At 42.6% G+C, this 14,941-nt stretch overlaps 1 protein-coding gene across 1 annotated transcript in view; it reads left to right on the forward strand.

Annotated features, from left to right (window-relative positions):
• Window positions 1-14,941, forward strand: part of Pgm5 (phosphoglucomutase 5) — a 157,295-nt gene that overhangs the window by 103,113 nt on the left and 39,241 nt on the right. The window contains exons 8-9 of the mRNA XM_057778496.1: window positions 5,428-5,563; window positions 9,190-9,373. Of these exons, the coding sequence (XP_057634479.1) occupies window positions 5,428-5,563; window positions 9,190-9,373 (320 nt within the window). The remainder of the gene's footprint in view (window positions 1-5,427; window positions 5,564-9,189; window positions 9,374-14,941) is intronic.

The raw sequence follows: 14,941 nt of genomic DNA on the forward strand, positions 1-14,941 counted from the left end.
CTTAATCTCAGGATCATGGCTCACATTGGGCGCCACTGGACTTCCTAGCTGTGCATGGTTTGAGTACTGGATGCCCCTTGCTATGCCAGTATGAGTACAGGATGCCCTGGATCTCCTAGCTGTGCCACGTGTGAGTACAGGATGCCCTGGATCTCCTAGCTATACCACATGCAGACTGTCATGGATTTCCTAACTGACAGATTTAGTTTTCATGAGGTTTAGCTGTGTTGATTTGACCTGGTAGCAGTGTGTGTGTGCATGTGTTTGTGTGTGTGTGATTTTTTTATTGATTTGCTCACTTAAAGAAATTCCTTCTACTTTTCCTTTATTGCCATCTTTCATTTTTTTTTCTATCTATTATCTCCTCTGGGGAGTACAATACGTGCATTGGTGACTGCTGACCCTAAGGAACTGATGATGATGGTGGTGGTGGTGATGGTGGTGGTGATGGTGGTGGTGGTGTGTGTGTGTGTGCATGTATGATGTGACAGGCATTGTGTGGATGTCAAAGAACAACTTTTGGACATTAGTTCTCCCCTTCCTCTGTGGGTTCTAGGGATCATGTTCAGGTCACTAGGCTTGTGTGGTAGATACTTAAACCCACGGAGACATCACACAGGCCCAAGGAATGTGGTTTTAAAGCTTGAAAATGTTCCAGGTCTGATTTGAGTGGAGAGGGATCAGTGATATTTCTGACAAGAAAATAGATCCTTTTTGTGCTGCCTTTGCTGAAGTTTGGCAGCGAAGAACTGTGGCCCATTCAGGCATGTGGGTTCTGGCTTGATGGCTGTAGTACAGGCTGGGCAGATGACGGTGAGGTGGCCTTGGGTTAGGCTGGCTTGGATTGAGGAAGCAAAGCTGAGTCGTACTTCTAGATTTTTGAAATTGGGGATAAATTCTCCTTGCTTCATCCCAACTGAATGGCAGACTTTGGCTGTACAGACAGTCAGAAACCAGAGGAACCAAGTTTCAAAAATTATATTGGTTTTACTCAGTATCCTAAAGGGGAACCCCCACCCAAATCGCGAAAAGGCAGGAAGGACATGAACAAGCATATTACAGAGTGAAAAAAGTTCACCTAAAAAATCTGCATACTGACTGAATCTAATCATGCAACATTCTGGAACACACGTGTTTCACATCTAAATATCTATGTACCATTGACAAATTTAAAAGTTGAAGTTTTCTTTTGAAAGTAAAATGTACATGTTTATTGCAGAAATAAAACAAGAGGCAGAGAAGAAAAACAACCAGAGCTCTGACATTTCAGACTTACATAACCATTGTTAGTGGTTCAGTTATCTACCCATATGTGTTCATGCATTTCCCACAAGAATACCCTTGATATTACCTTTGTTAAACTGTTTCCATTTGTTAAAATTGCATGAGCATCATTCTATGTTACTGAAGATTCTTGTTTAATATTTTTGTCTATACAAGAGATTTCCCTTCAGCTTTTTCAAAATTACTCTGTTGTTCAACAACGATTAGTTATTTCTCCAAGTTTTCCCTCTAAGTTATTTCTGATTGAAGATCTGTAAGAGTCAAAGCTAAGAAAGAGAGCAGTAGAGTCTAAAGGTCCTCAGCATGTAAAGGCTTTTGATCATTGCCATCTAACTGCTGGACCAAAACTGCCCTCATCCACATCGGTGCTGTACCCTTGCTGGAAAAGTTCCTTTTTAAGTCAGCCCTGGCTGGTGCGGCAGCCTCCAAATGCTGTACCACTCTGACCACAGTGAGACTGGACATGTGTCCAGATGTTCACTGGCCATTGTTATGTTCCTCTTGACAGTTGCTAGTTTGGGATGTGGCTTATGATGCACGGGCCTCAAAAGAAAATGGTTACTTGTGCCTTTCCCACGACTGACTCTTGGGGTTCCCCTCTTATTGAAAAACATGTTACAGTATTCAGTTTAATTATTTATGTCATGTAGCTCTATCTATCTCTTTCTATGTATCTATCATTTATCTAACTGTCTATCAGTCAATCTGTCTATCTGTCTGCCATTTATAGTGTGTGTGTGTGTCTGTGTGTGTGTGTGTGTGTCTGTGTACATTTCCCCCTGTTGATAGTTGGCTTTTAGAAAACCACTTGCTTCTCTGTGTATTCATATTCCTTACATAATTTACCTGGCACTGCTAGGGCATTGGAGTTCATGTACCTTAAAGATGCGTTAAAGGACTGCACCCCACCAAGCGCTGTGAGCCTCCAACGGCAACATCTAAGCAACTGCAGCATCCTTTCTTGTCTCCCTCACTTCCTCAGTGGACCAGAGAACACAGCTAACTGCACTTGATCATCGCCCCTTATGATTCTTGGCAAACGCTACCCCTGTTGGCAAAGATGTCCAGGCCAGTTCGCAATTTACTACATGTTATCTGCAGGTGGCCAGGGTGGGTTTTTATCCATCTCGAAGAACTCTGTGTCTCCATGCCACTAAATTCTGACATCTTTCTTAAGGACTTAACAGCATCTAATGGTTCTATCACTGGTAATGTGATCCAGCTGGAGAGCCAAGGTATGCAAAGCCCTTGTTTTAGACAAAGGCGTATTTTTCTCCAGCCAGTAAGTAAAAGTGACTTTTTTTTCAGCTATAAAAGGACAAGAGGGGTTGAGATGATTGTACTGGGCAGGGTTTCCTAGGCTTGTTATTTTGGCAGCGGGCCATATTGCTATGCCTGAGTCTTCCAAATTTCTTCCATTTCTTGTAGCAGCACGAAGAGCTCACTGGCTGGGACAAGTCTCTTTACGGTGTGATGATTAATGCCCAGGGTCTTCTTAACCTGGAGCCAGCCACAGAGGGACATCAAACAGTGTCATTGGCAGACTATCGATCAGTGTGTGCTAAGGACTAAAGACACGATTCTTTTTCCTATTGATTTAAGTGACTTTGCTGCCATCTCTGGCTAACATGTTTTTCTCCCCTAGAGAAAATATTTAACATGCAGTATTGTAGGTCGAACAACAATGGTAAACAGTCTGAAGTTTCAGCTTTAGTCTTCACAGATGTTTGACGTAACTCAAAACAGTTTGTCCATTTACAAGGTTTTAAGAGCTCCGTGACATGAATCTGCTTTGCTGATTTTCTGTGTCTATTTCATCACCTTAAAAGCAAGTATGAGCGTGTCCATTCTGGCTGCCTGATTGCAGTAGGAAATGGTTCACTTCTGGTGCCAGTCTCATTTCCTAAGATGTTGCCGTTGCTAGAGTCAGAAGAAGAAGAAAGAGGCTCTTGTCAGTAACAGAATGATTTGTTTTTAAAACAAGTTTTGCGGCATCAGCATTGTTGGCAACTTATGAGAATGACCCTAAGTCACAAGCCTCTGTGACATCTTAGTCCCTTCTAAACGCTTTTGGCTATTTAGTTGATGACTCCCAGGAGAGGCCATAGGTAGGGGCTGTTACTATTCTTGTAGTACAAACAAGTATAGCAAGCAGAAGTAAGTGGCTAAGACAGGATCTGAACATGCAAAACTGGTCTCTAGAATGTGCCTCCCTTGCTGCCCTTTAAAAGACATGGCCTTACTATGCTACCTGGGCTGGCTTCGAACTTCCAACACTGCCTCACATTATTGAGTAGCTGGGAATACAGACAAGCACCACCATCATAGTGCCTGCCCTTTGAACTTTATTAAATTGTTACAGGATCACAGGATTGGTGATAGTATTACAGATCTTATATTACAGATGAGAAATTGACGCTTGGAAGGGTTATTTTATTTTTTATTGTTTTTTAAAATCTATTTTTTTAATTTTTTTAAAATTGTTTTTTGTTGTTTTGTTTTTTGAGGCAGGGTTTCTATTACAGATGAGAAATTGAGGCTTGGAAGGATTATTTTATTTTACTGTTTTTTATCTTTTAAAAAGTTTAATTTTAATTTTTTATTATTTTTGTTTTTATGGTTTTATTGGTTTTTATATTTTTTTATTTTTGTTGCTTTGGTTTGGTTCTTTGAGACAGGGTTTCTCTGAGTAGCCCTGGTCATCCTGGAACTCACTCTATAGACCAGAGATTCACTTGCCTTTGCCTTCTGAGTGCTGAGATTAAAGGTGTGCACCACCACCACCTGACAGGGTCTAGTAACTTCCAAATGGCATTTCGCACCTGGCAAGCAGCAGAGGTTTGCTGGACTCCTCATTCCAAAGCTTTTCTCACACTGCAACACATTCTTTTAGAATCAGAGCTTTGTCTACCTCAGAGAACACTTGCAGCTGGCCAAGAGACAGATGTTCAGTGCTTCTGCAACACAAACCCCTGGGTCCACGTGGCACAGTGAACTCCCCATACAGCTGTGTGAGTGATTTGTATGAGGGCCACAGTGAGAAGTGGTTCTCTTTTCTGCATCAATAGCTCCCGGACTCATCTTTTCAATCATCCCTGCCTCTGGGACTTTGAATTTGCTGTCCTATGGCTTGGCTGCCTTCTCCTCTAGATGCCCGTGTCCATTTCATCTTCCTGATGAAATTCTCAGGTGTGACCAGCTCACTGAACCTGACCCTCACAGCTGCATAAGTCTGCACTGTTGCCATAATGGTTCGGCATGAGCTGGGTGGTTTGAAGGGCATAAATGGGCTATCTTTAGTTCCAGAGCACCGAAGGCGTCCAGCTGGAAGGTGCTGCCAGAGCTGTGCGCCCACTGAGGACTATGGTGCGGCATCCCTTCTTGCTTCTTCCGTTTCAAGCGCCTCTGTGTACTTCTGAGCTCACAGCAGTGTAATTCAAGGCCCAGTGTCTGTGTAGCCTGTGGCTCTACTTCTCTTTTTCCATGTCTTTGGTTTTAAGAACACTGTTGTTGGGTTATTCGACTGGATGTTCCAGGATGACTTTATTTCAAGATCCCCAACTCAATTACACCTGCAAGGACCATTTCTCCCAAATAAATCCCTCTTTGTAGGTTACAGAAGAAGGTGTCTTTTGTGCTGACTGCAGCCTTCATTCTTGCCCTGAGTCACCAGCACCTACTCTAATTTCTTCAAAGTATTTGTCCTGATTTGATGCATCATATTCTTCTGTCTGCTTTTGTCTTGCCTGCTTCCATATAGTTGAATTCAGACTTTAAGTAAAGGACTTTCTTGCTCACTTTTTTTTTTTTTGCCATGATTTAGAAAAATGCTTAGGTGATTGTAGGAGCTGTCAAGTATTTACTGAGGAAAAGCATGACTATGTAATGATATTATGTCATTTGGGGTCTTCAATTCCTTCAACAATCTTTAGGATCTTATTACATGTTTGTTGTTATTTGATATTATTTGAATTTAATTTGCATATTTTAAGAAAAAAAACAAGTATATTATAACATTCCAACTCTGTACAGTGGGTGAAAATATCCAGCCATTCCAACACAACTCCCAGCTGCTAAATGGTCTTGTCACCTTTGCTTTCCCCCAGGAGAGAACCCTCAACAGAATCTCTCTTTTTGCCGTAGGATCTGATCACCTCCGAGAGAAAGATGGCCTCTGGGCTGTCTTAGTCTGGCTGTCCATTATCGCTGCCCGGAAGCAGAGTGTGGAGGAAATTGTTAGGGATCATTGGGCCAAATATGGCCGCCACTACTACTGCAGGTGAGAACGGGCAGGGTCTCTGCATGTGTCTTGAGAACTACTCTTAGTGATGTTTTCTAAAACTGATGGGCTAGAACTGAAGAAGAAAGCATCTTGTAGAAACATCTGAGGAACTGGAAAGCTGGGGTTGGCTCTTTGGGAGTAGTGTCAAGGGCTGCTACACCGAAAGGACAGACTTTACTTGCCCTGGTGACATTCCTCCCAATCTTTTCTTCAAACGAGAAGGCAGCAAGTAGGTAGTCATGCCAAGAGGATACCAAAATGCAGAGTTTTGAGAAATTCCTTGTGATCCTTGGGACCTGTGAGCCCATAGTCAAAGCAGACGCATTTCTTATTTGTTCTATATGGATTTTTTTTAAAGGAGTGGGCAGACACAAAAGCCCACAATTTGATGGTTTTGGAATCTTCTCCCACCCTGGATATAACCTCCACACTAATGGTTGGAAGAGCTCTGACATGGCTGAACCGGGACTCTCTGCATGGCCCATGTGGCTCAGCAGCCCCAGGTTTTTGCTCAAGGCTTATCTTGCTGAAAAGAGACACAGGGAAGGGAAATATTATCTCTGAAGGAGGCAGATGAAAGACTGGTGGGCCAGAACTCAGGGTTGTTGGCCTGTCCCTTTCCTGTTGTCGAAATAAGAAAGAACATTCCAAGGTTATGGCACCTAGGTGTGTGCCGTACCTACTACCATGCCAGGCTTAGGGGGTAGGGGGATAGAAACAGTTGTTGACTATGGGTAACCATGTGTGGGAAGAGGAGACTTTTGGGAGCCACAGACTCTGTGTTAAAGACACTGTTTTGCTTGTGTGTCGTTACCAGCTTTGGGTATTTAGCTGAGTTTTGAGAGCTTGAGGGACAAAGTGCTTTAGTCTTTTCCCTTATATGGCGACTGTTTCTTCTTTTAAGAAGCATCTACTTAGATAAATATCAGAGAAAAAGCAAGGCTGCAAGGGTGCTTATTAAACTCTAAGGGACTGCAATGTTCTGGGAAATAGAGACAACAGCCATAATAGCTTTGATTCCTGGTTAGTTAAGAAGACTGGGAATGTGAAAAATAAATAAACCAGCATATTATACATTGAGCCATAAAGCAAATTCTCAAGGTAGGTGAGATCTTGTTTTGCTCATCAATATTTCTAACATGGCTCACACACCCCTAATTCCTAGGGGTTTTGATTTATATATTTGCTTAATTTATATCCAAAAATTAATTGGCACATGAATTTCTTCTGTTGCATGAGAATCTTATAAAGATTCCAACCTGATAAAAATATTTTGTTCTCGCTAGCTAGCTGAGTGGTTACTCTGAGTCAGAGATGTGCGCCTTATAATTTGTGGAATGGCTGTTTAGGTTCCTGCCAGTGTTGTGAGGAAATGGTGTGATGATGAGTGTATTTATAATATACTTCAAGTTTTGTGGCCAAGAGCTTGTAATGTTAACTGCTTTTTTCATAACAATTCCATATTAGAGAATACTATGCAATGTAGATTTAATTTCTTGCAGGACATTCAACTGTATTACAAATTTCTGTTCAGAAAAATCACAGAGAAGAAGGGGATGGGGACAGGTACAGTGAAGACCAGACTCCAGCAAATGGTGGATTGGGGGAGGGGCTTTGGAAATGAGGGATTTCTAGCAGACAGCTTTCTTGGCATGGAGGAAACAATAAAAGTTTCAGTGTCACTGATACTGAGACTAGCATTGCAGCTAAGGGAAGTCTCTTAATTTTCTTTGTCTGGGTAAACCCCAGAAGCAATTCCCCACTTAGAGGTTATAGCCCTTGCAAAGGTGGTGCTGGCAGTGGAGGCTGGAGGGGCCATCTAGCTGTAGAGGGGAGAAAGGAGAAGGGAGGGTGGCTTCAGGAGTTGCTTGTGTGAGAAAATGAACCCACTAAGTCTGGCACTTGTACGTGATCTCAGCTTTAGACTCAGCATGGTCCTTTTCAGTAAATGTTCTCAAGTCTTGAATTTTGCTTCCTACATTATCCTGTCTTGCCTGTCTTTCTGCCCCTTTCTGCTTGTCTTTGTCTTATCTATCTATCTATCTATCTATCTATCTATCTATCTATCTATCTATCTATCTATCTATCTATCGATAGAATCTTACTATGGAGCTAGGCTAGTCTTGAACTCACTTTTAATTCTCTTGCCTGAGCCGCCTGAGTGCTGGGATTATAAACAAGAGCCTCCATGCCTGGCTCATAGCTCTCCCCTCCCATACCCTCCCCTCCCCAACTCCCACTTTCACCCAAAGTATCTGTCTCTAAAAAGAATCTCATGTCTGGACACATTTGACAGTGTTCTAAGGACTTTCCTGTTATCTTGGTTCTAAAGTAGGGGGAAGAAAAAGATGCACAGGACGTGATGCCGTCTTTTGGCCTCTCCAGTTGATAGAGTCTTCGTAGCGACTGTTCAGGGCTTCCATCTTGCAGCTCGCCCTGAGCATTCTCTGCCTGCTGAAAGCCCAGATGTGAAGTCCTTCTGAGGCCACCTGGGCCCAGAGCACCTTCTCTGGCTCCCTTTGTAAATAACCATCTCCTCCATGGTGTGCCAGTCGAATTTGGAGATGATTATCTAATGTTTGGAGAGACAATCTCTTTACGTTAGTGACTAAGGAGAAAAAAACAAACAAACCAATGAACAGATTTTTTTAAAAAGCTCTGATGTCTGGCATTTTGCCAACTGTGTGGTATGCATCATCTTATTTCAAACTTCAAAATAAACCGGGCAGGGATAACTTTTAGCATCCTCCCCCCTTTTGATCAGCATCCCTGCCCTACTATTATATTTGATAGTTGTGGACAGGAAGACTTTCTAAATGGAACAATTATGACATTTCTTTCAAGGTTCCAGGGATTTTTTTATAGCTCAATTCACTTTCTTCCTCTTTGATCCCCCACCCCCGCATTGTTTCCTCATCCCAAACTACTTATAGTGTGTGTCCTGTGCTCCATAAACAGCGGAGAACAGGAGAACTAAGGTCTGTGCCCTAGGGCAGAAGCAGACTTGAAGTAAGCAAATACAAAACACGCCCGAGGGAATCCGTAAGATGAGGCAAAAGAAAATGTACAGGTGGTGACAGGCAGGGGGAGCAGGGGAAACTACTCAGATGGATGAATACTCGAGAATTCGGGAGACCTGAAGATTGGAAGAAAAGGACGAGTCTGCACTTTGAGTATACCAGATATAAAGAGATCTAAGAATGTACAAGATGGAGGAGACAAGCAGCAAGAACAGAGTGGCAGGAGTGGCTGAGGTGTCACCAGGGACTGAAGTGGAGGCCGTGGTGGCCCGAGCAAGTGAGCTAAAGTGCAAAGAGGGACTAAGTTTAGATCAAGCCAAGTAGGGCGGGCGGGGTTGGATGGCATAGTGTGTGATCATCTGTGCTTGGGGTTTTGTTGCCAACATGACAGGGAGGGGCTTATAAGGAAGGAGCAACATAATTGGAGTTTTCCCTGGCCCCCGTGTGGAGACTGCATTATAAGACTGCAAGGAGAAAGTGGGACTCCTCAAACTTGCTTTTGTCTATTTCCTCTCCTGGAAGCAGGACCATGAGGAGCCCGCCCAGCTGTTGGTTCTCTGATTGGGTTTTGTGATTTCTGTGTTCTGCCTTCTTCCCCCACAGGTTTGACTATGAGGGACTGGAGCCCAAGGCAACATACTACATCATGAGGGACCTGGAGGCCCTGGTTACAGACAAGTCATTCATTGGCCAACAGTTTGCTGTGGGGAGCCACATTTACAGCGTCGCCAAGACAGACAGCTTCGAGTATGTGGACCCTGTGGATGGCACTGTGACCAAGAAACAGGTACTTGCTGGGGAATCACAGAAATAGGTGGATCGGGCAAAGCTGGTCGGCAAAGTATGCAGAACTGGAGAAATCTTTAGGGCGTGTCTTCTCTGTGCTCTTCACTTTGAAAGAAGAGTTCTCCATCTAGGAAGAGGAAGCCCTCAAGGATTAGATTAGAACCTGGGCCTCTTGGTCCCGTATTGTTTACACCTGTATACCTTCTAACTGACCTCAAACTGGAATAGGCCCCGCATTTCCTTCTTTAATGGTAGCAGCCTACAGATGCTTTTATGTGGTGGCTGTTCTTGGTGATAAATTCAGAGACATTGCTAGAGAAAAACATCCCTGTGATTGGGATCTCCCAGCGTAGGGGGACTTCATCTTCTATTGCCTTATGTCATCAAGGAACCGTAAGGGCTTAGATAAGTTCAGTGTCTCTGGGAGGGAGAGTATAGTTGGAAAGTTTGCCCAGAAATCTCCAGAAGATTCATGGATGGATGCTAATCTCCAGCAAGTAGCGAAGCCAACTGCAGCTTCCATTATGTTCTTGTGGTTGTGAATTGTGTGGGAAAAGTTGGATGTCTCTGTAATGATTCTTTTTCCTCTCAGTCTTGTTGGCGAAGGCAAGCATTGACCCCTCTGGGAGTACATCCCAGATACATCCCAGACATTTACATTTACAGAGGACGTAATACAATCCGAGTAATGTTAAGAGCGGTTCAGTTCATCAACCTCCAAGTTTTATCTCTTTATGCATCCTTTATAAGTGAAAACAGTAAGGCAGGTGCTGCAGGGACTAGATAAGATGCGCCGTCCTAACTTAACTAGTATTGTCCCTGTCATCTTGGATGTGAAAGCCCCAGCGCTGTGGGTACTCCAAACCCTGGTGCATTCTTTATTCTCTTGGGACTACCTCCAGTTGCCTTAGTTTTATAGTTATCTTTTAACTCTCCATCAAAATATCAATCCTTTGGGCTGGAGAGATGTCTCAGCAGTTAAGAGTATTTGCTAGTACAGAGGATCAGGTTCGGTTACTAGCACTCATGTGGCAGCTCAAGCCATCTGAAACTCTAGTTTCAGTGGCTCTGATGTCCTTTCTGGTTTCTGTGGACACCAGACATACATGTGATACACAGACATACAGGGAGGCAAAACACTCATATGCATTAAAAATGAAAACAAGCACCAGGCAGTGGTGGAATATGCCTTTAATCCCAGCACTTGAGAGAGAGAGGCAGGTGGATCTCTGAGTTTGAGGCCAGCCTGGTTTACAGAGTGAGTTCCAGGACAACCAGGGCTATACAGAGAAACCGTGTCTCAAATTTTTTTTAATAAACAAATGAACAAATAGTGAAAACAAGCAGTCCTTCATTCTAGAAGTCCTTAAGGTCAGCTGAGAAAGGCAAAAAAAAGTAAGCAAGCAAGCAGTCAGGATCTAGAAGGCAGAATGGAATCATGCCACTTGCTGTGTGGAACTGCAGGGAAGTTTCTTCATTTCTTAGGCCCGTACTTTCTTCTACATCCATATAGTACTCATTGCACATAACTGCTTCAGAAATGGAACAAAATAAGATAGAAAAAAGTATAAGCTTTCTTCTAAGATAGGCAAACACTAGTTTTCTTTTTGATAGGGAACACCCCACACGCTTCTGTGGTTCTTCGTTTCACCAAGGATAGTGGTCGCCTACTGGCCTTACTCTGAAATAACAGCAGTGTTTCAGCGTTCAGTGGCTATGGGAAATGGATGCTCACCAGCATCTTTGAGTTCCTATGTCCTGAATGGGGGTTTATTCCACTCCCCATTCCCTCCATAACCACAGATGGTGGTTTTCATTTGAACTCTGAAATAATAGTAATGTTTTCCTTTCTACACTGTTCCACCTGAACTCAAATGTCGTTATAAATAAATCAGTGTTGCTGCAACCTGCTCTTGGAAATTTCCTCATAAGGTAGAAGAGAAGACTGTCTCTTTTTCTCTCATATCAGAGCCCCGTGAGTGACAGCTTCATTTAAAGGCATCTTGGAGCCCCCTCTCTCGAGCTTTTCTACAGGCTGGGTTTTGGTTTAGTGAGGGTAACGAGGGACACTAAAGTCACGCGTTGTGACTCTTTTAACACAATGTGTTCTGGTGGTTGCTGTATAGGTGGGACTCAGCAAAGCAACCTTTTGGGTTATCAGCAGACACTAATATTCAACTCGAGGATAGCACACTTCAGGTACTGTTGTGCAAAATCAGCATACTTTCTAAGTATCAGACACCTAAGAGACATACTTGGGTTTAAATGAACTAGTATGACTTCAAAATAGTCATGAAGTTCTTTGGTGTTCTTACTAAGTAGATAGTTACTGAGTCTACAAAATAGACAATTTGGGGGTTTTTGTGCACTTGTTCATTCTACAGTTTTCCAAACATAAATACAATTATGGCTTTATGGTCATATATAATCTACACACTGTACAATTAGCGCATTCAAAGTGCAGATTTCAATGAATGGTTTTTACATTGACAAAGTAATGCAGTCACCATCTCATTAAATTTTAAAACATTTTCATCACCGCACAGTGAGACCTTGCTCATTTTAGCTGCAATTTCCCTCCCAACACCCTTCCAGCCTCCAGGTCCTGGCAATCAATGACCTACTTTGGTATCTTTGGATTTGTCTATTCTGGGCATTGCCTCTATATGGAATCATGTGTGGTCTTGGTGATCTGACTCTCTGTTCACACTTAGTCTACAATTTCCGTGGCCTTCCGTATTATACTGTACATCAATACTTCGTCCCTTATTTTTTTTCTTTTTCTGTTTTCTTTTTTTTTTCAGTGTTTTTCACGACAGAGTTTCTCTGTAGCTTTGGAGCCTTCTTGGAACTAGTTCTTGTAGACCAGGCTGGACTTGATCTCAAAGAGATCTGCCTGCCTCTGCCTCCCGAGCACTGGGATTAAAGGTGTGCACCACCACCACCAGGTTTTACCCCTTTTTAAACTGACTGAGTTGGCTCTATTGTGTGGATGCCACATTTTGTTTTCCATTTGTCCATTGATGGGTTTCCATTTAGCGGTGCAGTTTTTCCCTTTTCAACTGTTGTAATGAACCTGGTGGGGATGATCACGTGCAGTTGTACAGGCATAGGTCGCATCACTCTTGGTTTACAAGTAGAGCGGAGTTGTAGGGCTAAATCTGAAAGGAACTGCCAGCTAGTCCTCAAGTCCAGTTCTACCACTTTATATTCTTGCCAGCAGTATGTGAGGGGCCCAGCTTCCCACACCTTTGCTAATACTTATTACTATGTCTTTCTGATTTTTAAATACTGTTGTTTTAAAACAACATACTATACTGTGGATTCTTTTAAAAATAAGATAAAAGCAGAGCTAAGCATGGTTTCTCTTTCCTTCTCCCAACCCCCTCACACACATGCATGCATATACAATCTTGGCACTCAGCAAGCTGAGGTCAAGCAAGCTAGACCATATAATGAGACCTTGTCTTTAAAAAGGCAATTTTATTATTATAATCATGAGGAAAAACAACAGTATTCAAAACACAAAGATAATTCTGCAACTGTGAATTTGCTATAGAAAGCAGCTCACTGTTCTCTTCAGCATCTTATTTCTCCTCAACAATATGTAATCCTCTTTGTCATCCTATTCCCCTTCAGCTACTGGATGCATCTTACCGTGGTCCTCTTTGGCATCCTATTCCTCTTCAGCTACTGGATGCATCTTACTGTGGTCCTCTTTAGCATCCTATTCCCCTTCAGCTATTGGATGCGTCTTACTGTGGTCCTCTTTGGCATCCTATTCCTCTTCAGCCCTCTATTACTTGAGATCAGACAGACACACATTTAAAGACTGTCTTTGACACTAGCCAGATCTTTGACTTTGGGTTGCACTTCAACTTGAGAGGCAGTGATGGTGATAATCAGAATGTGTGGTAATAGAGGATGTTTGAGGGAAAAAGTTCTATAGAGTTCTGGTACAGGGAATGGTAGCTAATCCACATTCATGAAATATTAGTTCTCTTTCTTTATCCAGAATATGCATGCATGATCCCATAGTAGTGGGCAGCTCCTAGTTACCTCTTGTTTGGTCTAAATTCAACTTACTAGAAGAAAAAAGTAGATACCATACATAATTTTCAAAAATATCTTTTATACAGAAATTATGCTATTTATTTGATACAGAAATTGTCTGGCTTGTTTGTTTTTATTTTTTAAAATTTATTAGATTTTTAAAAATACCAATCCAAGTTCCCACTCCTTCCCCTCCTCCCATTCCTTCCACACACCATCCCACCCCACCCCCATCCAATCCTCAGAGAGGGTAAGGCACATTGCTTTGGGGAAGGTCCAAGGCCCTCCCTATTATGTCTAGGCTGAACAAGGTATCCATCCAAAGAGTATAGGTTTCCAAAAAGCCAGTACATGCAGTAGGGATAAATCCTGGTGCCACTTCCAGTGGCCCCTCAGTCTGCCCCAGCCATGCAACTGTCAACCACATTCAGAGGGACTGGTTTGGTTCTATGCTTGTTCCTTCCTAGTCTGGCTGAGGTTTGTGAGCTCCCATTAGCTCAGGTAGATTGTTCCAAAGGGTGATCATGGTCTTGACCTCTTCGCTTGTATTCTCACTCCTCCCACTTTTCAGCTGGACTTTGGGAGCTCAGTCCAGTGCTCAGATGCAAGTCTCTGCCTCTGTTTCCATCAGTTGCTGGATGAAGGTTCTATGGTGATATTTAAGATATTCATCAGTCTGACCACAGGGCAAGTCAAGAACAGCCCTCCCTCTCCTCTATTGCTTAGGGTCTTAGGCGGGGTCATCCTTGTGGATTCCTGGGAATTTTTCTAGAGCCAGGTTTCTGCTAACCCTATAGTGGCTCCCTCAATCAAGATATCTCTTTCCTTGCTCTCATCTCTGTCCTTCCTCCTTCTCAACTATCCCATTTTCTCAAGTTCTCTTCACCCCTCCCCTTCTCTCCTAGATGTCTGTTAAGTCCATTTGATTCATGACATCTGTTAGTTCTCTTATTTCTTTGTTAAGTTCCTGTCTGGTTGACCTGTCCATTGGCGAGAGTGGAGTGTTGAAGTTTCCCACTACTAGTGTGTGGGGTTTGATGTGCGATTTAAGTTTTAGTAATGTTTCTTTTACATATTGATATTTGATATTGGGATAGCTATACCTGTTTGTTTCTGAAGTCCATTTGATTGGAAAACCTTTTCCCAATCCTTTACTCTAAGGTAGTGTCTGTCTTTGAGATTGAGGTGTGTTTCTTGTATACAGCAAAAGACTGGATCCTGTTTTTGTATCCATTCTCTTAGCCTGTGTCTTTTTATAGGTAAATTGAATACATTAATATTAAGAGATATTAATGACAAGTGGTTGTTAATTCCAGTTGTTTTTTGGTAGTAGTGTTTGTGTGTTTCCCTTTTTTGGGTTATGCTGGTGGGGGTTATCAGTTGCCTGTGTTTTTGTGGGTGCAGTTAGCTTCCTTGGGTTAGGGCTTTTCTTCTAGTACCTCATGTAGGGCTGGGTGTGTGGATACGTATTGTTTAAATCTGTTTTTGACATGGACTTTTTTTTTTTCCGAGACAA

The sequence above is a fragment of the Chionomys nivalis genome, chromosome 8, assembly GCF_950005125.1.
Source record: "Chionomys nivalis chromosome 8, mChiNiv1.1, whole genome shotgun sequence".
Classification (NCBI taxonomy): Eukaryota; Metazoa; Chordata; class Mammalia; order Rodentia; family Cricetidae; genus Chionomys; species Chionomys nivalis.